Source organism: Panthera pardus, unplaced genomic scaffold (genome assembly GCF_024362965.1).
Source record: "Panthera pardus isolate Hobbes unplaced genomic scaffold, ASM2436296v1 HiC_scaffold_8, whole genome shotgun sequence".
In the NCBI taxonomy this organism is placed as follows: domain Eukaryota; kingdom Metazoa; phylum Chordata; class Mammalia; order Carnivora; family Felidae; genus Panthera; species Panthera pardus.
The window spans coordinates 9482322-9502393 of NW_026527013.1; the positions used below are offsets into that span (position 1 = coordinate 9482322).

A 20072-nucleotide genomic window follows, 5' to 3' on the forward strand; every position below is an offset into this window, starting at 1 on the left:
GCTACCTACAGTGGGTGGCCGGGATCAAAATGTACGGCGGAAAGCTCGGAAAGTGTAGTGTGGATAGCCTTAATCACGTCGGCTCCCCTGGGAAGGGACGCATCACTCGCCCCATTTCACGGATGAGGAAGGTGAGGCTCAGAAAAGGGGCGGTAAGCGGAGAAATTCAACATCTACTGATCGGCTTCTGTGCACTGAGTGCTGTAAGCACATTATTTCAGGGCACTCTGCAGGAATGATTAAGGCTCTGAAATCAGATTTACTGAGTTTGAATCCCAGTCCTATCACATGGTCTTGGCAAGTTACTTAAACTCTCTGGGCTTCACTTTCCTTACTTGTTAAATAGGAATGCTAACTTCCAATATAGAGCAAAAATTAAGGGACAGAATGCCTGGAAAGTGTGCAAAGCATCCCCTCTTACGTAGTAAGTTCTCAGGAGGTTCTAACTGTGTAGGACGGGAGGGGAGCATAGTGGCCTGCACTGCCTGGATTCCAGTCCCAGCTAGCCTTGCTACTTGTTCTTGTCCCCATCTATGCTTAAGTTTGCCCATTTGCAAAATGGACATAACTTTTTAACGTTCGTTATTGTGTTGTGGTGAGTTTTAAACGACTTAGTGCAGGTTAAATGCTTAGAACAGAATCAGGTGTGGCATAACCATGAAAGCATTAATTTCATCGTCGATTCTTGATTCTGGGTTTGAATCCTGGCACCCTCCATCACGTACTTGCTGGTAATCTTCAGCAGGTATTTTTCATTTCTGTGTGCCTCTCTTTCTATGAAGGGTGTATAAGTGTGTAGTCATTTCTACTTAAAAATGTTACTGTGGCGTTTAAACGAGATAATGCCCATTAAGTGCCTAAAACAGTGCCAGGCACAATAAATAGAAGTCATTGTTGTTTTCGTTTTACAGGAAACGAATGATCGAAAAGGCGAAGAGACTTGTCCAAGGTCGCGGAACTAGGAAGTGGCAGGGTCGGGAGTCGAATTCTCCGGCAGATCAAGGAACAGGCGGGGGACCCTGAGGGGCGAAGGGAGAAAACCGAGGTGAGAAGGGGCGCGCTCGGCGCTCAGCTGGCCTCGTCTCGGGGGCGGGGCCGGAGGCGGGCAGGGGGCGGGGCCGCGGCCGCTCCTCCCCGGCCGGGTTGCGGCGGCGGCGCGGCTTGCGCTCGCTCGGCGCTCGGCTGGGGCGGCCTGGCCCACAATGAATGGCCGCCGCGGCTGCCGCTGCTGCTGAGGCGGAGGCCGCGGAGGCCGCGGAGGCGGAGGCCGAGGCCCCGGCGCAGGGGGGCGCGCCCCGGGCCCAGGCCCGGCCCCAGCCGCCGCTGCGGAGCCCGCTGGGAGCCCCCGGAGCGCGGCCACGGCGCAGGTGAGGCGGCCCGCCCCAGGCCCGGTTCCGGCCTCCTCTCTCCGGGGCGGCCCGAGGGCATCCGAGGGCCGGCTGAGGGCTGAGCGGGGAGGGCCGGGGGGGCCTCCTCCGACAGAAAAGGAACCGGGTCCGCAGCCTGCACTCTGCCCGGGCCGGCGAGTGCGGAGAGGCCCGGCCCTCACGAGCGGCCTTGAGTGTCCAGTCCCGGGCCGGGCCGTGGGGCTTGGGGGTGGCGGGATCGGGCCCAGACCAATCCCCCCCCGCTTCACTCTCGGCGACTGGGGGCTCGGAGCTGGGCCCGGGCAGGTGCCGGAGGCCCGGGAAGTTGGAAGGCCGGAGGAAGAAAAGTGAGGAGGCGTCCGGGGAGGCCGGGGCGGGGGGGGGGGGGGGGGGGAGAGGGGGGAGGAGTCGGGCTTTGGGCCGGCCGAGTGGGGGGAGGAGGGAGAGCGGCGCGGCCGGAGGGAAAGGGCCCGGAGGGGGGGGGGGGCGGGGAGGGGCCGACCTGCAGGTAGTGTCCGGGCGCCGGAGGAGGTGGGTGGGTCAGGTTACAGGCCTGGGGGCGGCTGAGGAGAAGCCCAGGAAGTGGGGCAGGGTGGGTGTGGGCGGAGTTAGTTCGGGTGGGGGCGGATAGGAGATCCCAGAGATGTTTGCAGGGGTCATATGAGGTTAGGGCTTGGAGAGATGCGCGGGGCGGGGGGAAGGCCAGATCCGGGGGCCATCAGGTAGGTTGAGGAACTACTGTAGGAGATCGGGAGAAGATCGGGAGAAGGGGGGGGGCGGGGAACAGCGCCTTTGGGCTCGGCTAGTGGAGACACGGGGCGTCCCGAGAAACTAGTGCGATCCAAAGGCACATGCCACCCCTTCCCCCACCAGGTGTTCGCTCCGGGCCAGACCTGGGCTGTGTCCTCTTTTCCTCGTCCCTCTCGGGCTCTGGGTCCCCGACCTACCCTTGGAGCAAGCCTCTGCTGGCTCTTCCAAAGCGCTGGCCCACCGGCTGGGTGTTTGCGTGGAGAGCTTGAGAAAGTCCGCAACACCTAGCTGGGCATGTTTATCTGCCGGGAGGCCGCCCAGCTGCCCTTACCTGAGTATCCTGGGGTGCTAGATTCTTTCCCCACTTTTTGTGAGCTTAGCCTCGGGGCTCCAGCCCAGGCGATGGGACCTCGCGGCCACCCACCATCTTATACCATGGCCTCCCAGGCACCAGCTCCCCAGGGGTGAAGGACCGGGAGGGGAGCGTATACAGCTCTGTTCATCGTGTCTTGGAGGCTCGTGATGACACCAAGTCTGGTGTCTACACCCTGGCCCGGGCCTTTGGGCCTCTTGGCCTGTGAGGTGCCCTCTGGGGCCAGGCCCTGGGATGAGCTCGTTGGTTGCCGGCCGCTTCCGCCTTCTCCATGATGGGAGGAAGCTCAGGCTTCGGGTGGCTTGCTCCAGGCCGCACAGCTAGACAGTGGCAGATTGGGACTGACGGGCCCTCGGCTCAAACCCACAGTCTCCCCAGCTGGCTTTTGAGGGGCATGGCTGGAGGAGCTCCGCTGTTGGGATTCCCTGGCGGGGCTTCTGTGCCCGGGCGTTTCCTCTTGGCCCTCCCAAGGAATGGATCCGTGCCCTTGCGGACAGAGTTTTCCTGGCGTTCCAGGGGCGGGAACAGTGGAAGCGTCTTTCTCAGGGGCCTGGTCACACCTCATCCCCCGACTCCCTTCTGGGAGCCCAGAGGTCACGGAACTGTGGGCTGGCTCGGGGAGGCGGTTTCGAGGACAAGCCTGGCTCCAGAGCTGCATCGTGCTCTGCTTGCCTGGTTTGTCTTTTTCCCCCTCTTTGGTTCCCGGTCAGACGTCCACAGCGTTCGTTGCTCTCTCTGGGCTAATTGTTACCAGTGTGTTCTGGGATCTTCCACACCTGAGGCAAGAGCCACAAACTGCTGGGTCGAGTGGTTATCAGCTGGGCCTGGGCTTAATGATGGGCTGTCACCCTCCTTCCCTGCCTTCCCCCAGTCGGCCTGTAGTTCCTCGAACCCATCCCACCTGGGCCCTGCCCTCCTCTCCCTGGCTAGCCTCCTGGTTCTGGGAGCGGGAGGAACTGGGCCAGCAGCCCCACTTAAAGGTGCCTTTTCCCTGTCTGGTTGGGCCGTGGCTGGCTGCTGTGGCACAGACTGGGGCTCAGGGCTGGGTACTGAGGCCGGGGGTGGCTACCTCTGGTCACATGGCTGGAATGGGGCCAGCCACTGGTGGGGGCTGGCCGTGGTGTGTGGATGGCAGAGGAGGGCAGTGGCTCTGAGCTGCCTCTGGAGTTAGAGGAGAAGGTGCTCAAAGGCTGCTTTGCTGTGCGGACTTCGGGGCACACAGACCTGGGGTGCCAGAGGAGGCCAAAATAGCAAGTACAGCAAGTAAGGGGACCCTTGGGACAGTTTTATTTCACTAGGGTGTCGACTGCCTGCTAGGGGTGGGGGTGGGGGAACAGCCTTGAATAACAGATCCGGTGGGGGGGGGGGGTGGGGGGACAGTGGAGAATTTCAAATTGGGTGGTCAGGCACGGCTTGTGGGAGAGCTGAGCCCTGAATAAGAAGAAATCGGCCTGGTGAGGGAAGCTGGGGCAGGGGAGGAGCGAATGTTCTGGGCAGAGGGGACAGCACATTGAAAGCCTTTATTGAGCATGTGCCAGCCTCCTGCTAAGTACTCTAAATATCTTGTCCTCGTGAGGGAAGGAGTGAGGGGGGTGACCCCAGTGTGGAAATGAAGACCCTTAGTGCCATTTACAGAAAGGCACCCGGGTCGCAGGGTCTCCTGGATCTCCCCGCTGCCCCCAGATGAAAGTCCAGACCCCTTGGCCTGCCTCCAGGCCTTTTAAAGTCTGGCCAGCCAGTGGGGAGCCCCAGCGAGCAAGGCTGTGAGGACAGCTGAGTTTTTGTCAGTCTTGCAGGATCTGTCGTTGGGGTCAGCCTGCAGGCGCGGGTTTGAAGAGGGTTGGGGGTGGGTCCGGCCAGGTCGACTCGGAGTTCATCAGTGTCTGCGCCAGAGCAGGTTGGTGGAGAAGGGAGCCTGTGTTTGAGGCGATGACGAGCCCCCCTGGGCTTGAAGACGAGGCGGCGCTGCTTGAACAGCCTGTGCTCCCTCTTGGGGTCCTCCCGGCTCCTCATCACCCCGATCCCTCTCCTCCTTCCCCAGGCCCTCGGCGCCCGTTGTGCCTAGCAGGGGTGTGCGGGGGAGGCCCGTCTCCCTGCCTCTGCTCTCTGGGTCCCCCCCCGGAGAGCCCTCTGAGCTGCGGCTTTGCAGCTGCAGTGAAGCGAATCCGGTCTGGTGGCTGGCTGTTAGAGGCTGTGCCCAGTGCCTGCCTGTGGTCGTCGTCCCATCTCTCCTGTGCTGCCTCCTTTGGTGAAGGTCTCAGCATCCTTCGAGACCCAAGGGCCCCCTGTGAGGACTGTGGCTCTTTTCTGAATTAGGCGGAGGGTGGCTGAAGGTGAGCAACCACGGTCTCGTGGAGAGTCGGGTTCCCTCAGCGCCATCCTCCTCAGCCACGAGACCCTGGGCGAAGGTTGCGACCTCGGGCACCTCCTGTGTCCCCCTCTGATGAGTGGGGACAAGCAGGCATGCCTGTGCGGCAGTGGTTCTCAATGAGGAATGATTCCGCCTCCTCTTAAGGGGTGTTTGGGAAATGTCTGGAGACAGGTTTGGTGGTCACAGCTGGGGCTGGTACTGGCCACTGGTGAGCGTAGAGGTCCGGGGTGGTGCGTCCGTCCCCCCCTCCAAAGAGTGATCTGGTCCCAGTGGCCACAAGGTCGGGGCATCCTCGCTGTGTTGTTACCATGAGGAGCACAGAGATTGGTGTCTGGGGTGTTTGATGATGCTGGGAAGGCACTGGGGCAGGGAGGGAGCCCTCAGCAAGTACTGCTCGATTAATCGTGAAATGGCATAAGGTTCTGGGGGTGTAGGATGTGGCCGCTGCTGTCAGAGACCTTACAGCCCTGCGAGGGGCTTAGGGGGAGGAACAGAGGGGACGTGGCTAATAACAGCTGGTGTTACCGGGTCCCGGACTCAGGGTAAGCAGCAGTCTGCCTGCATTGCTTGCTGGTTCAGTCCTTGAAATGGCCGCGGGAGGTGGCTGCTGCTGTTAGCCCCTTTTCGAGTTGGGCAGACTGATGTCAGGCTGTCAGCGCCGCTACAGGGAGATGTTTTCTGGCGGTGTAGAGGAAAGGAAGCACAATTCTAAGCAGGAAGCTTTGCGCTTTGTGTAAAATAACAAGATTCGTATTCGTAAGCCCTGCCAAGGTCCTGCGTCGCCTTCCAAGCCCATTTCTTTCGACAAGCCCCTTCCCAGGAACCACCTGCCCTCCAGCCCTCCAGGCCTCCTGCCTTAGCCACACCAGCGTCACCTCAGGGCCTTAGCATGTGACACTCCCTCCACGACCCTTTGTGTGCCTGCCACCACCTCCTTCAAGTTTGAAGGCACACAGGGATTAGGGTGTAACTCCAAAAGGTGGGCTTGGGGTGGGGGGTAGGGCTGCTGCTGCGGGCGGAGGAAGGGAGAGTGGGAGGAGAGAGGGAGACCCTGGGGCCAGCGTGGGACTGGACTGCTCATTTTCCAGAGGTGGCAGCGGGGAAGGGGAGGGAGTAGCTGGGGGAGGCTGGGCAAAGGAGAGGGCCTCTCGTAGGGGAGGCAGGAACCGCACGCAGCCTGGCCCTCAGAGGGCACCCGAGATCCCATTTGTGGAGAAGACATACCCAGTGAAGATAAAGAGCCCCAGCTCTGGCCTCTCTGAGCCCCAGTTTTCCCATCCATGGGATGGGTCTAGTCACGGTGGCCTGCGTGCCTCCGGGAGCGATGGGACCACGTGGGGGACGAGCTTGGCATGGGCCAGCCGTGGTGAGGAAGCCTCAGCCACTGTTACCTCCGATTCTGGGACAGGAGCCAGAGGGCCTGGGCGCAATTCTGGGCCTTGCTCTCTACGCCCGGAAAATGGCGGGAAGAGTTGTTTCTTCCTCAGAAACCAGAGAAGTGTAACAGAGCCCTTGCCCTGTGCAGGTGCACAGTAGGGGCAATGTAAATGCTACTTGCCAGCTAATGCCCTGTCACAATCCTGTCACCCACTGTGGATATCATGGCCACTTTTTTTGGGGGGGGGGATGTGCACCTACTTTAAAAATGCCAACAGTAGGGGGGGTGCCTCGCTGGCTCAGTCGGAAAAGCCTGCGACTCTTCATCTTGGGGTTGTGAGTTCAAGCCCCGTGTTGGGTGTAGGGATTACTAAAAAAATAATAATAAAGTCCTTTTTTTTTTTTTTTTTTTTTTTTTTTTAATGCCAGCAGTAGAGATCTGTACAGTCAGGTAACACTTTGTTCTTCATTAGCAAATGTTTGCCTCAGCTGCTTTGCAGTTGGCGCCTACTGAGGGTCAGAATGGCTCTGGGCCAGGAAGGCTGCTCTGGCAGCCTGGGGGTATATCCCCTCCCCCCACCTTACTCTGACCTCCTGCTGAGCTGCTTGAAGTCCTGTGGGGCTTTCCAAGGGCCTCTGGTCCTTTCACTTGGGGTTGGTGGTTTCCCTGAACTGGCTTGCACTACATCGGGCAGCTCACAGCTTCCCTGGAAAGTCAGCCGGAAAGACGGACGGTCCGTCCCTGGTGATGGCGCACATCTGTACCCCTAGCTTCCCTTTCCAAATCCCTGCCAGTTTCCACTCCCAGGAATCGCCCTGCCCCCCAAGCGCTTGCAGTTCAAGCCTGCCGCACCCCGGCATGATCAGCAGTAGCGTGAACAGTTGGTGGGAATCCGAAATGCGGTGACACTGAGCTCAGAGCGGGACCCTGACTGCAGGCCACCCGCCTGGTGCGGCTGCCCGAGGGGGGGCACCGGTCTGCGCGGCACCCTCCACACTGGCCCTGGGGGCTCCCACCCTGTTTGGGTCACATTCGTGTGGAACAAAAAGGGGAGTTAGGTTGGAAGTAACGGAAATAATTTTTCATTCCACAAACAACTATTAAGCACCCACTGTGTACCTGTCTGGTCCTAGGGGGCAGCGAGCACTGCAGTATAAACCGGATAGGCAGGCACCTTGCCCTGGTGGAACTGACACAAAGCCAAGGCCGCATCTAGCTAGCTAGATGGTAGGAAGCACCAAGGAGGAAAAATCAAGCAGGAGAAGCGAAGGAATTGGGGTTGGGAGAGGTTCTGTCTTTGGGAGTTTGAGATAAGTGACTGGGCAGGTGTGACGAGCTGTGGCCATCTCGGGACAGCATTCTAGGAAGTCCCAAGAGCAGGTGGTGAGAACAGGTTTTGAAAGAGTTTGGGGGTCAGATCAGGGTGTTGGCCTGAGCAAGGAAGGCTGGAGCTGGTGAGAGCTTTGGCCGGCGGACTTGGGGGTGTGGGGAGGGGTTTGGCCGCAGGCACGTCGAGTTGGTATTTGGGACATATACACGTCTGGCACCCATAGGAAGCCCAGGACAGGGGCTCCACGGGGGAGTTGTAGGCGAGAGGGCGCTACCTCAAGCCTGTCTTGAGCCAGCTTGCCCTAACAACACGCCGGAGACGGGGTGGCTGAAACAACAGACATGGCTCCCACTTCTGGAGCCTGGAAGTTCAAGACCAGATGTGCCCACACGGCCTTGGTGTGTGTCCTTACAGAGAGAGAAATCTCTCCCTTCTCCAAGACTCACCGGTCCTAGCAGATCAGGGCCCCCACTCTCAGGCCCTTGTTGAATCTTAATTACCTCCTAAAGACTGTATCTCCAAATACAGACGTGTTGGGGGGCAAGAGTTCAACCCATGAATTGGGCGAGGAGGCACAGTTGGGTCCAGAGCAGAGCCCTCGGTCTGGGTTCAATCCCTGGGAAGAGAGAAACTAACCAAGGATTGGGCCCCAGCACCAGCCTTCATTTACCTTCACTTTCTGGAAGACTGTGCCTGCTTCTCTCTCAGGACTCTGCATGGTCTCCCTGTACGTTGAGGGCTATGCTCCCATTCCACCACCGCCTCGTCATATCTGCCCCCCCCCCCCCCCCGTCCCCGCTCCAGTATGTCAGCTGTAATGTTAGAGGCCCACACATGCGGCACGTTGATCTGTGGAACTCTGGATGTAAGACCACGTTCCCTGTTGGACCATGAGCCCTGGAGGCAGGCCTTGTCTCGCTCATGGCCTGCCCCGGGCTCCCAGGCACTTCACGCCCCAGGCAGGCGCTTGGCAAATATTTGTTGAGTGACTTGGGAGGTCATGGAAACGGAGTGCTGGGCCCTTGCATCTCACTGGGAGACCTGCTCGTGTTTGGGGCCACGACACTAGCGATGCTGGGAGGGTCCCTTTGGCCCTGCATAGGGCTGGGAGCCGCCCCTTCCTTCGAGGGGAGTCTGGGGACCCCAGAAGATGGGCAGGCTAATATGCCACATTGTGAGGTCTTCTGCCCTTAAGGAGTCTCTAGTCGAGTGGGATTTAGTTTTCTCAGAGGTAAGCGTTAGGGCGCTGCGTGTGGGAGCCGGGGAGAGTGTGCAGAAGAAGGGCATCTTCTCCAGTCTGGAGAATTCTCAGAGCCAGGGGGTAACAGTGGGAGAGGAAGATGTGGGCAGTGGGAGGAAAAGGGTTCTCCTGGCAGGGTGCACAGCTGGGACAGACGCCTGGGGCGGGTGGGAGAGCCATGCAGTGTGCTTGGCGGGGACAGGACTGCTGGATGGTTTAGAAACCCCCGACTCTTGACTCCATCACCACTGCCTAGGCAGCAGGTACTATAGACCTGTTTTCTGGGAGCCCGTCGTGCTCCACGGTCCCTCCCCTCACAGGGCTAGTGTGGCTGAGGGGCTTCAGGGAGAGCCAGGACAGCCGTTCTTTCTGAGTCCAGAGGACTGGATTGGGGCATTTGCCCAGGGAGGGAAGGAGGGGAGCCTGGGGGTGACCTGTCCTATGCTTCTAAAACCAGCCAAGCCCTCGCCTTTCGCTGCCCTTGCAGGGACAGCAAGGCCACCCGGGGTCTCTGCATCTCAAGCCCTGCCACCCCCCTCCCCTGCACCGTGGAGGGGGTTCCTGGCATTGACTGGTTGAGCCGTTGGCACTAATTGCCTCCCCCCGCCAAATGGTTAAGGCGTCAAAGCCCTGGGTGCTGGGCTGTGAGGCTGGGGTTCACAAGGCCTGGGGGACCCCAGCCTGAGTGTCAGGTTGGTTCTCGCCTTTGGGAGCGCCTCCCTGTGTGTGTTCCCGCTGTCACCCCAGGGACCTCAGCACTCTCGTTGCTGAGCTTTCCCCCGAGCTGAGCTGCCATCCGGTGCCGGTTCCCGGTGAGGGGTCAGGCCCTCAGGTGCAGCCGCCTCGGGAGGGGCAGGGCCGCGCTTCAGTCCTCACCTATGAAGCGGGCGGTCCTTGTGCCCTTAGCAGCAACTGGCACACCAGCACAGTAGGAGAACCCCCCAGAACTTCTCCTGCAGCACCTCCCCCGGCAGCTGCCACGTCCCAGACTGGAGCCATTTATTCTCGCCTTGGTGCTCCGCCCTCCTAGCTGCTCACTCCTGAGTCTGACCATCCTGTCTGTGGCTGCCCCACTGCCCCCTGCCCCACCACTGGCCCAGCCCTCAGCGTCTCCCTGTTTTTGTTGGGCCTGTGCTCCAAGCTTCCCACTGCTCCCGCGGAAACACTTGCCCTCACCAGACCAGGGCCCCCCGTCCCACCCCTTTCCCAGCAGCCCTGTTGCCCCTGCACCCGCCTCAAGCCGCCGCTGGCCTCCTGGGGGTCTTCTGACTGCACCTCCTTCCTGCCCGAGACTTGGTCCCCTCTGTCCCCCTGTCTTCACCTCACCCCCAGAGTCAGCCCAGCCCCTCTGACACACTCACCCCAGCGGTAAATGTGCCCCTCCCGGTGTCTTCCCGCTAGACAACTGCACGTGGAAATAGCCAGTCTCCTTTAGGGCTGTGTCCCTCGCGCCTTGCAGTTTGTCAGGGTGGGTTGGATGAGTGAGTCTCCATTTTGCAGATGAACAAACCAAGGCACAGAGGGGAGGGCCTGGCAATGGAACCCAGGTCTGGGGTTGGACTCCACCGCAGGCCTCTCCTGCCTTGGTCCTTCCCCTTACCGTCAGAGCCTTCCCAACTGGGGGTCTAGTGATCCTGTTGAGGGAGCTAGCCTCACCCTTGGCCCCCTTGGCTCTGGTCACTCGGGCCCCAGTACCTGGGGTAGCTTCGTTTTGGCAGCCTTGGGAATTGGGTTGGGGGTGCCAGGCCCCTGGAGCGGGCTCTCCGGGCTGCGTCCTTTGCCTCCACTTGGTGCCTCAGTTTCTCTTATCTACACACAGAGGGCCAGCTCCTAGCCCATGTGGTATTGAGTTTGAACTCCTGAAGGAAGGTGCTGCCTTCTGACGGTGGAGTCCCTGTCCCTGTCTCCCCCCGGGATTGCCTTAAATTGTTTTTCCTGGGGGTGACAGTGATTTTGATGAGGACAAGGAAGCAGAGGGCATAGCTAGGGGAAATCACAAGTGTCAGTGCCCACAGAGACCCTGATTTGAATCTTGTCCCTACTGTTTACTCAGCAATGACCTTGAGACTGTTTGTAACATCCCCCCGTGGCCTCAGTTTTCCCGTCTGAAAATTGGGAGTATGAAATCAGCCCCGTGGGTTTGCTAAGAGGATTCAGAGAACTCCTGTAGGTCACCAACTGTCAGCTCTTTGGTGGCCCGGGTGCCGGGGGTGGGGGGGGCAGGGCCTGCCAGTGTCTCCCTCAGGGTCCACCACAGGTAGCAGCTTGCACAATCGGGTTGGCCTTAACCAACATCTGTTTCCAAATGGAGAAGCAGAGATTTGGAGTTCCTGCCTTCAGGAACAAGTTGGTCCTAGAGCCAGGACTTACCCATGGGCGCATGGCTGCTTCTGTTGTCCTTTTGGTACCTGGTGTTACCACAGTTCCACTGTATCCCAGGGTTCAGCCCGTGGAAGCAGCTCAGAATGGACTCGCTAGTGAATGAAAAATGTGAAAGAAGCAGGCGAGCTAATCTGAGAATGAGGGGAAACAGCTGGGGGCTCTAGTTGGTACCTGCCCCAGGGCCTTTGCACACCGACTTTCTTCCTTCTCACCAGCTGGACTCTTCTCATACTCACCCAGCCCATTCAGGACCACTCCCTTCTATATTCCATAGAATTGCAGGGGACTCACTTTTACCATGGGTACAGTTATAAAGCCGCCTTGTCCTTCAGTGCCCTTTTATGAGTGCCCTTAGAGTACTGGACATACCCATCCCACCCCACCAGTTCTGGGTTGGAATGTGCTGGAATGTGCACTGATGGAATCGGCTGTGATGCAGAAGTTCCCATTTGAGAGGTGCCTGGGCCTCCCTGAGAAGGGCCACAGTTTCTTAAATTGGCATTTCTATCCCCCTCTAGCACTTTGGGGTTAATTTTCACAAGTTAGACGTGTATGATACGATTTCACACATTTTACGTCTTTTAAAATATTACCTATTTTTGTAAGTAGGTGTAATACGATCACCAGGTTCAAAATTCAAGACTCAGGAGTGTTCGTGGCAAGTTTCTCATGTCTTCTGCCCAGAAGAAACCGGTCCTGTGGATTCTTATTTCTTTATTTGAGCTTTATTGAGATACCCATACCATGAAGTTCATTTAAAGTGTACAACTCCATGGTTTTCACTACAGGTGACCCTTGAACAACGAGTTGAGATGCGGGGGGGGGGGGGAGCGTGCAGAGTCGAAAGCCCATGCATAATCTTTGACTCCCCAAAAACTTAACAGCCTACTCTTGGCCGGAAGCCTTACCGATAATGAAAACAGTCCATTAACACATACTTTGTATAAGTATTCTATACTATGTTCTTTTTTTTTTTTTTTTTTTTTAGCGTTTATTTTATTTTTGAGAGAGAGACAGTGAGAGTGAGTCTGGGAGGTGCAGAGAGGGAGACACAGAATCCAAAGCAAGCTCCAGGCTCTGAGCTGTCAGCACAGAACCAGATGCGGGGGCTCAAACCCATGAACGGGAGATCATGACCTGAGCTGAAGTTGGACGCTTAACTGGCTAAGCCACCTAGGCGCCCCTACTGTGTTCTTACGATAAAGTAAGCTAGAGAAAAAAAAAATGTTAAGTAAGAAAATCATCAGGAAGGGGCACCTGGCTGGCTCTGTCAGAGGAGCATGCGACTCTTGATCTCTGGGTCATGAGTCTGAGCCCCACTACTTGGGCGTAGTGATTACTTAAAAGAAAATAAAATCATAAGGCAGGGAAAATAACATTTATGGTACTGAGCCGTGTTGAAGAAATTCTGTGTATAAGTGGACCCACACAGTTCAGACCTATGTTATTCAAAGATCACAATTGCTTATTCAGAGTTGTGCACACATCACCACAATTTTAGACCGTTTTACATTACGGCAAGAAGAAACACTGCATTCTTCTGCTCACCAACCCCCCCACCTTGCCAGCTCTGAATTTGCCTGTTTTGGAGATTCTGTATACATGGGATCACGTAAGAGTGCCTGGCTGGCTCAGTCAGCAGAGCCCGTGACTCTTGATCTCAGTTTTGTGGATTCGAGCCCCACGTTGGGTGTAGAGATTACTTCTGATCTTTTAGCTAAATAAGTAAATGAAAGAACCCATCCATACATAAAATCATATAATACACAGGTCTTTTGTCTGCCTTCTTGCATTCAGCGTAATGTTTTCGAGGTTCACCCACATCATAGCCTGTATCCATGTTTGTTCCTTTATATGGCTGAATAATATTCCGTTGTATGACTGGACCATGTTTTATGTATCCACTCATCAGTTGACGGACATTTGGGTTTCCACCTCTTTGGCGATTGTGAACGGTGCACAGGACTTTCTGTGGATCTAGGTGTTTGTTTCTCTTGGGTATAATTCTAAGGAATGGAATTGCTGGGTCATATGGTAACTCCGTGTTTAATCATTTGAGGAGCTGCCAGACTTTTTCCATAGCAACTGCACCATTTTGCATCCCCACCAGCAGCGTAGGAGGATTCCGATCTCATCCTTGCCAACACTTGTCTGTCTTTTTTATCCCATCCAGCCCCGTTGGTATGAAATGGTGTTTCACTGTGGTTTGGGCTCGCGTAGTTACCCTGACGACTAGTGATGTTCTCGCGCGCTTTCGGGGTTTCTTGAGTAGGTTATTCATTCATTCATCAAACGGTGATTGGGGGTCACGTGCTCAGCCCCGTGGACGCAGTGTGAAAAATCAGACAGCCCTGGCCTCTTGGTGTTTTGACGCCAGTGCCCTTCGCTAGGGGTTGCCCTGTCTGTGCGTGTCGTGCTGGTGATGCTTAAGGCTCACAGACGCTCACCGTGTTCGCTCATTTCAAATTCAGGCACATACGTGTAAGTGTGCGTTTGCCCTCCTGTCTGCAAGGGACGGCCAGCACGCCCCCCCACCCCCCCACCCCGGGCCTGTGGCTGAAAGTCTGTCATGGAGGCAAGTCTGTGCCGGGACTGAAGGCGTGGGTGGCTCCCGGTGATTCTCACAACCGCGGCCGAGTCCACCCTGTGGATGCTGCTCCCACGTGCCTCCCTGCAGCAGGTGAGGCTCACGAGAGGGGGGCTGAGTCTGCTGCCTGACCCCGTCCCTCCGTCTGTCTCTCCCTGTCCCCCCCCCCCTCCCCCCGCCCCCGCACAGCTGCCGCCATGGCCCAGACCCTGCAGATGGAGATCCCGAACTTCGGCAACAGCATTCTGGAGTGTCTGAACGAGCAGCGGCTGCAGGGCCTGTACTGTGACGTGTCCGTGGTGGTCAAGGGCCACGCCTTTAAGGCCCACCGGGCCGTGCTGGCCGCCAGCAGCTCCTACTTCCGGGACCTGTTCAACAGCAGCCGGAGCGCGGTGGTGGAGCTGCCGGCTGCCGTGCAGCCCCAGTCCTTCCAGCGGATCCTCAGCTTCTGCTACACAGGCCGGCTGAGCATGAACGTGGGGGACCAGTTCCTGCTCATGTACACGGCCGGCTTCCTGCAGATCCAGGAGATCATGGAGAAGGGCACCGAGTTCTTCCTCAAGGTGAGCTCCCCCAGCTGCGACTCCCAGGGCCTGCACGCCGAGGAGGCCCCATCGTCCGAGCCCCAGAGCCCCGTGGCCCAGACGTCGAGCTGGCCGGCCTGTGGCACCCCGCTGCCCCTCGTGTCCCGCGTCAAGACGGAGCAGCAGGAGTCGGACTCCGTGCAGTGCACGCCCGTGGCCAAGCGGCTGTGGGACAGCGGCGGCAGTGGCGGTGGCAACGGCAGCCGCAAGATGGCCAAGTTCTCCACGCCAGACCTGGCTGCCAACCGGCCGCCCCAGCAGGCCCCGGTGGTGGCGGCGGCACAGCCCGCCGGGGTGGCCGTGGCGGCGGCGGCGGCGGCGGGGGCCGGCACCGGGCAACCGGCTGGGGGGGCGGCAGCCGCGGCGGCGGCGGCGGCGGCGGCAGGGGGCGTGGTGAGCGGGCCCAGCACGTCAGAGCGGACCAGCCCAGGCACCTCGAGTGCCTATACCAGCGACAGCCCCGGCTCCTACCACAACGAGGAGGATGAGGAGGAGGATGCGGGCGAGGAGGGCACGGACGAGCAGTACCGGCAGATCTGCAACATGTACACCATGTACAGCATGATGAACGTCGGCCAGACAGGTGAGGTGCCTGCCCTGCCCTCCCGCCCCAGTCCCCGCCCCCAGTCCCGCCCCCACCCCGTGCCCGACACGTGCTGCTCTCTGCCCCCCCCCCGAAGCCGAGAAGGTGGAGGCCCTCCCTGAGCAGGTGGCCCCCGAGTCTCGGAATCGCATCCGGGTGCGGCAAGACCTGGCGTCTCTCCCGGCCGAGCTCATCAACCAGATCGGCAACCGCTGCCACCCCAAGCTCTACGACGAGGGGGACCCCTCCGAGAAGCTGGAGCTGGTGACAGGTGGGCCAGCGTCACTTCCTCCCCAGAACCCCCCTTTCCTCGCCCACATCCGCCCTCTGAGCCAGCGCCCCTGGCCCGCTGTTTAGGAGCCACACTTGGGATCTGACTCCAGCCCCGCCGCCACCGCTGGCCGTGTCTTGGGGCAGCTGACACCCCTTGGTGTTGATTCGTCCCAAAGGCCGGCCTCCAGGCTTCTGCCCCAGAGGCTGGTATAATCGTGGGTCGGCACTGTTGGCCACGCGGGTGGATGAGCGGCTTCTTAGGGTGGTTTGGGGGTTACCTGATACGGTGGCCAAGCATCTCGGCTCTTGGAGGCAGGGTGCCTTGGCGTGAGCTTCCACTGCCTGTTCTTTTTGATGCCCAGGTGGTTGTGTGGGCAAAAGCCCCCCGTGTGCAAGCAGGGCCCGGCATGTTCTAGGTGCCCCGCGCACAGCGGCACCACCATCTGTCCTCGCCTGACCGCTGACGAGGCCACGCCGGGGCGAGTTGTCAGGGAGCGTCTTGGCCGGGCCCAGGCCGGGGCCCGGCCAAGTGGGGAACGTGGCAGTTTGGGGCCCCCCGGCCACCCTCCTGCTCCCCACTCCAGGCACCAATGTGTACATCACGAGGGCACAGCTCATGAACTGCCACGTCAGCGCGGGCACGCGGCACAAGGTCCTGCTGCGGCGCCTCCTGGCCTCCTTCTTTGACCGGTGAGGCCCTCGCAGAGCCCGGCTGGAGGGGAGGGGGGCCGCCCCATACCCCCTGCCACGGGCGGCCTGACTCCCCTCCTCCGTGCCCTCCACCCCAGGAACACGCTGGCCAACAGCTGTGGCACCGGCATCCGCTCTTCCTCCAACAACCCCAGCCGCAAACCGCTGGACAGTCGCGTCCTTCACGCTGTCAAGTGTGAGTCTCTGGAGGGGCGGGGCCCGGGGCAGGCGGATGGTCCTCTTCCGCGTTGGCCCTGACGGATGGGTGGGGGTCGGGGTCAAGATTCTGAGGCTCGATCTAGGCCTGTGGGGAAGAAGGCTGTGACTGGATAGAGATTTCCCCGTAGTGAGGGGCGGGGGGCACTGAAGGTCAGCCTGTGTCCGCTGTGGGGGTGGGAGTGCGGGGGGAGGGGTCCTCGGGGAGTCCTGGGAGCGGTGCAGCAGCCAGGCCCCAGCCAGCTGTCGGGAGAGAAGTCCGGGTCTTCGTGTGGAATCTCGCAGTTCCTAAATTCTGGCAAATGACCCAGACTTTTCAAGGGCCCCGGGCCGTCCTCTCAAACCCCACACACGGCCGAGCCCAGTCAGGCATGGGGTCGACTGACGTCGTGGCTCGCGAGTTCCTCCGTTCCGCCGCCTCTGGGGGGGGTTCGGGGCTGCCCTGGGCGTGTGTTTGGGAAGCAAGGAGCAGCGTGGCCGCGTGGCTGCTGGCGGTGTGAGCGGCCGGGGCCGCACTCTGCCTGAGCCCCGCTCTGTCTGTGCCCTCGCAGACTACTGCCAGAACTTTGCTCCCAACTTCAAGGAGAGTGAGATGAACGCCATCGCAGCCGACATGTGCACCAACGCCCGCCGCGTCGTGCGGAAAAGCTGGATTCCCAAGCTCAAGGTGCTCATGGCGGAGGGCGATGCCTACACCACCTTCATCAGCGACACGGGCAAGATCGAGCCGGACATGATGGGCGTGGAGCACAGCTTCGAGACGGCCAGCCACGACGGCGAGGCCGGCCCCTCGGCCGAGGCCCTCCAGTAACTACCACCGGACCCTCCCCGCGGGGCCGTCACACTCCCTCCCCCCCCCCCCCCGCCCCCCTCCCCCCCATCACACCCACCTACCATCTTGGTCACGAGCTACTGTCTGTCCCTCCCCAGGACCCGCGGGGGGCGCTGCATGCTCCCAGCCCCTCTGCCTCCCCGTCCCACTCTCTGACCCCAATCCGAGCGGGCTGGGAGAGGGCAGCGGCCGGTGCGAGCTCTGCACTGCCTTCCCTAGCACACTCGGGCGCCGTCAGGGGGGCTCCTGCTCCCCCTCTCCTAACCCCTAGCAGTGGTCTCCCCACTCACCAGGCCAGGCGGGGAGGGGCCGGCCTGGGGGGCTCAGGAAGGCTCCCTCCCCAGGCCCTGGGCTCCTTGCTGCAACCTCTTGGGACTTGCAGGGGCCCCAGGGTTCTCAGGACCCCTCCTGCCACCACCTCCCAGTGCTTCCATGTTTCCAAAAGCGCCTTCCTGTCTCCCTCGTCTGTCCCTGCGCCTGGGGGCTGGGGTAGGCGAGGCTGAGGGGACTGCCCGTTTCACAGCTGAGGAAACTGAGGCTCAGAGAAACTTCACAACTGATCTAAGGTGGTGGGCAGTGGCGGGCCCGGCGCCCCTCTCTCTCCCCACCCTGTGCCCACCTCTGTTGCCCCCACTTTTCCCCTGGGGCCTGAGTGGGGCAGGTCCCGAGTGGGAGGCTCTTGGGGAAAGACTGAGGGTCTCTGCGAATAGAACGAGAGGTTTCCTGGGCTCACAGAAGTGTGTGTGTGTGTGTGTGTGTGTGTGTGTGTGTGTGTGTGTAGAAGTTTTGCTTTTAAACAAATGGATATGCGAGGCAGTAGGGCCAGGGCTAGCAGCCAGGGGAGCAGGCTGGGGGGCTGCTGCCCTCCCCCCCCCCCCACATCCCACGCTGCCCCCACCCCCTGTACATACTTTTTAAAGCATTTTTTTAGCTAATGAAATATTGAAGTATAAGATTCCTTTTATTTTTCAAACCAACGGGACTGTCTGATGTCCCCTTCAGTCCCCGGGGGATGCGGCAGGCAGGACGGGGTGGGGGATGGGGGCAGGCTGAATGCGTGCGTGCGTGAGTGTGGAGTGTGGGTGCGCATTTCTGAGGTGGGGACCCGGCCAGGCCTCTGCTCAGGCTCCTGTGGGTCTGACCAGCTCCCCCCTTGCTCCTCTGTTCCCCAGCGGGGCTCCATTTGAAGGGGGGGGGGGGGGGGCCTGGCCTTGGCCTCTTGGCTGAGCCCAGCTTCTGGGGACAAGGCAGGGCCCACTTCCATTGTTAGCAGTTTGCAGAATTTTCTCTAACCATTCCTCTTTCTGTCCTCGCCCAGTGCGAGGGGGTTGTGTTTTTTTGAGTTTTACATGTGAACTCTGTGGAGGGTTCTTTTTTTTACTCCCTGTCCCCCCACACTGGGTGTCCTTTACAATTTCACCTTTCCCTCTAGCCCTGTCCCCACTGCCTCTCGCCGCATTCTCCCCAATCTGACCAGCCCACTGCTTCCGGCAGCCTCTCCAGAGGCAGGGGGATTGTGGGAGGTGGGGTGGGGGTCAGCCCCAACCCTTGGAATCTGACTCAGAGGTCTCCCCCACCCCCTCCAGCAGCCCCCACCAGTCTGTGAAGGGGTCCCCTCCTGACATCTTTTTGTGGGGGTGGGGGGGCGTCTGGTCTGGCTGGGGTCCTGGCATCCCACTTGCCTGGCCTGGCCCCTGCACCTTAGCCCTCAGCCGGCCCAGTGTATGGGGGGAGTCGACGCCCCAGCTAAAGCACAAGCACCTTAGTCGCACCTCCCCCACGCCCTTGTCCTGGCTTTGACATCCCACCCCAGCATCTATCCCAAAGCACAATATCCTGGTCACTTGGCAAGCTGCCGGGCCGGCCGAGGCCAAGGGGCGGGCTGGGGCTCCAGCCAGACCCCACAAGGAAGGAGTCCCCAGGCGCTCCCCTCCTTCCAGGCCTTAGCGGGGGCCAGCTCTCTGGGACTGGGGTCTTCTCCCTCCCCACCCCTTTGTCCTGGACAGGCCCCTGCCCAGCCCCTCCCTGCCTTGTCCTCGGGTGGGGCTTGCCCCTGTCCCTCCTCCAAGCCCCTGCAGCACTGGGTTGGGTGGCAGAGCCCCTCGTTTCAGGGACCCCAGGAGGTGCCCCTGGCTCCCGGGACCGTGTTGGGGGGGGGGGGGGCTGGGCAGGGGTGCCGGGGAGGAAACTCCTCACCAGGAGAGCCAAAGACAGGGTTGTGCCTTACCCCAGGAGCCACCCCTGCGCCCCTCCCGCCCTGCCCTCCCCACCTCCTGGGCGGCCTGCTGCTTTTCCTTCTCTCCCTCCCCTGCCCTGCCCTGCTCTGAGCTGCATGGTCCCCCCCACCCCGGGCAGCCCAGGGAGGAGCACGAATGGAGAATCACCAACCAACGCAAAAAAAAAAAAAAAAAAGACTGTGGGCCCCCCCCTCCGCCTCCCCCGGCCGCCCACTCACCCGCCTCTTTCACGCAGGACAGACCGCCCGCCCTGTCCGTGTGAAGTGCCAACGCCCTCCCCGCCCTGGGCCGACCCCCCACTCCCCGGGCCCGTAAGTGAGATTGCACATTAACTACTGTAAGGAGAGGAGCCGCACTGGGAAATGTGAACCATGAGAATATCAGTGACACTGAGGAAAATAAACTAAACGCCTTTGTAACAGCCCTGCCGCATGCTGCTCTCTGGGGGCGCCGGGCCCAGGAAGGGACGGTCGCTGCACACTAGGGCACCGTGTGCTCAGGACAGCCAGTCCAAACATCACACCTCAGAATGCCACTGTGAGGGGGGGTCCCGAGGGGGGCCCTGGGCCAGAGCCCCTGCCACTGGGAAACAGGCTCCAAGCCAAGCGGCCAATAGGTTCCACTTACGGCGGGGTGCCTGGCCTGGCTCAGTCGGTAGAGCGTGGGACTCTGGATCTCAAGGTCCTGAGTTCAAGCCCCACAGTGGGTATGGAGCATACTTAAGTAGCTTCCGCTTAAAACCCCCTTCTGGCTACCCTAGTATATAGACACTGGGATATATATACATCCCCCCTAGGGCAGGGCTGTTCCTACACACGCATGAGCTGTAGGTCCTACATCAGTGTCCTACAGGATCGCCTCCAAGAAGGGCCTCTGTTG

At 60.0% G+C, this 20072-nt stretch overlaps 1 protein-coding gene across 3 annotated transcripts; it reads left to right on the top strand.

Moving 5' to 3' along the window:
* The first annotated feature begins 1 nt into the window (after nucleotide 1).
* Nucleotides 2–19616, top strand: NACC1 (nucleus accumbens associated 1). 3 transcript variants are annotated; one of them, XM_053897415.1, is made up of 8 exons: nucleotides 2–131; nucleotides 912–1045; nucleotides 13968–14945; nucleotides 15043–15216; nucleotides 15803–15908; nucleotides 16007–16104; nucleotides 16676–16931; nucleotides 19429–19616. In XM_053897415.1, the coding sequence occupies exons 3-8, from the start codon at nucleotides 13976–13978 to the stop codon at nucleotides 19523–19525; spliced, it is 1701 nt and encodes a 566-aa protein (XP_053753390.1). In that variant the 5' UTR covers nucleotides 2–131; nucleotides 912–1045; nucleotides 13968–13975; the 3' UTR covers nucleotides 19526–19616. The 3 variants fall into 3 exon arrangements, with proteins under 3 accessions (XP_053753390.1, XP_019283074.2, XP_053753391.1); XM_019427529.2 differs by lacking the exons at nucleotides 2–131; nucleotides 912–1045 and adding an exon at nucleotides 1164–1367; XM_053897416.1 differs by lacking the exons at nucleotides 2–131; nucleotides 912–1045 and adding an exon at nucleotides 1167–1367 and having other exon boundaries at nucleotides 16676–19616.
* The last annotated feature ends 456 nt before the right edge of the window (nucleotides 19617–20072 follow it).

Bases quoted from the DNA above. Each gene is read 5' to 3' on its own strand.
- NACC1 (XM_053897415.1), top strand. From the start codon at position 13,976: ATGGCCCAGACCCTGCAGATGGAGATCCCGAACTTCGGCAACAGCATT. The intron at 14,946-15,042 runs GTGAGGTGCCTG...CCCCCCCCGAAG, and splicing joins GATGAACGTCGGCCAGACAG to CCGAGAAGGTGGAGGCCCTC. The intron at 16,105-16,675 runs GTGAGTCTCTGG...GTGCCCTCGCAG, and splicing joins CGTCCTTCACGCTGTCAAGT to ACTACTGCCAGAACTTTGCT.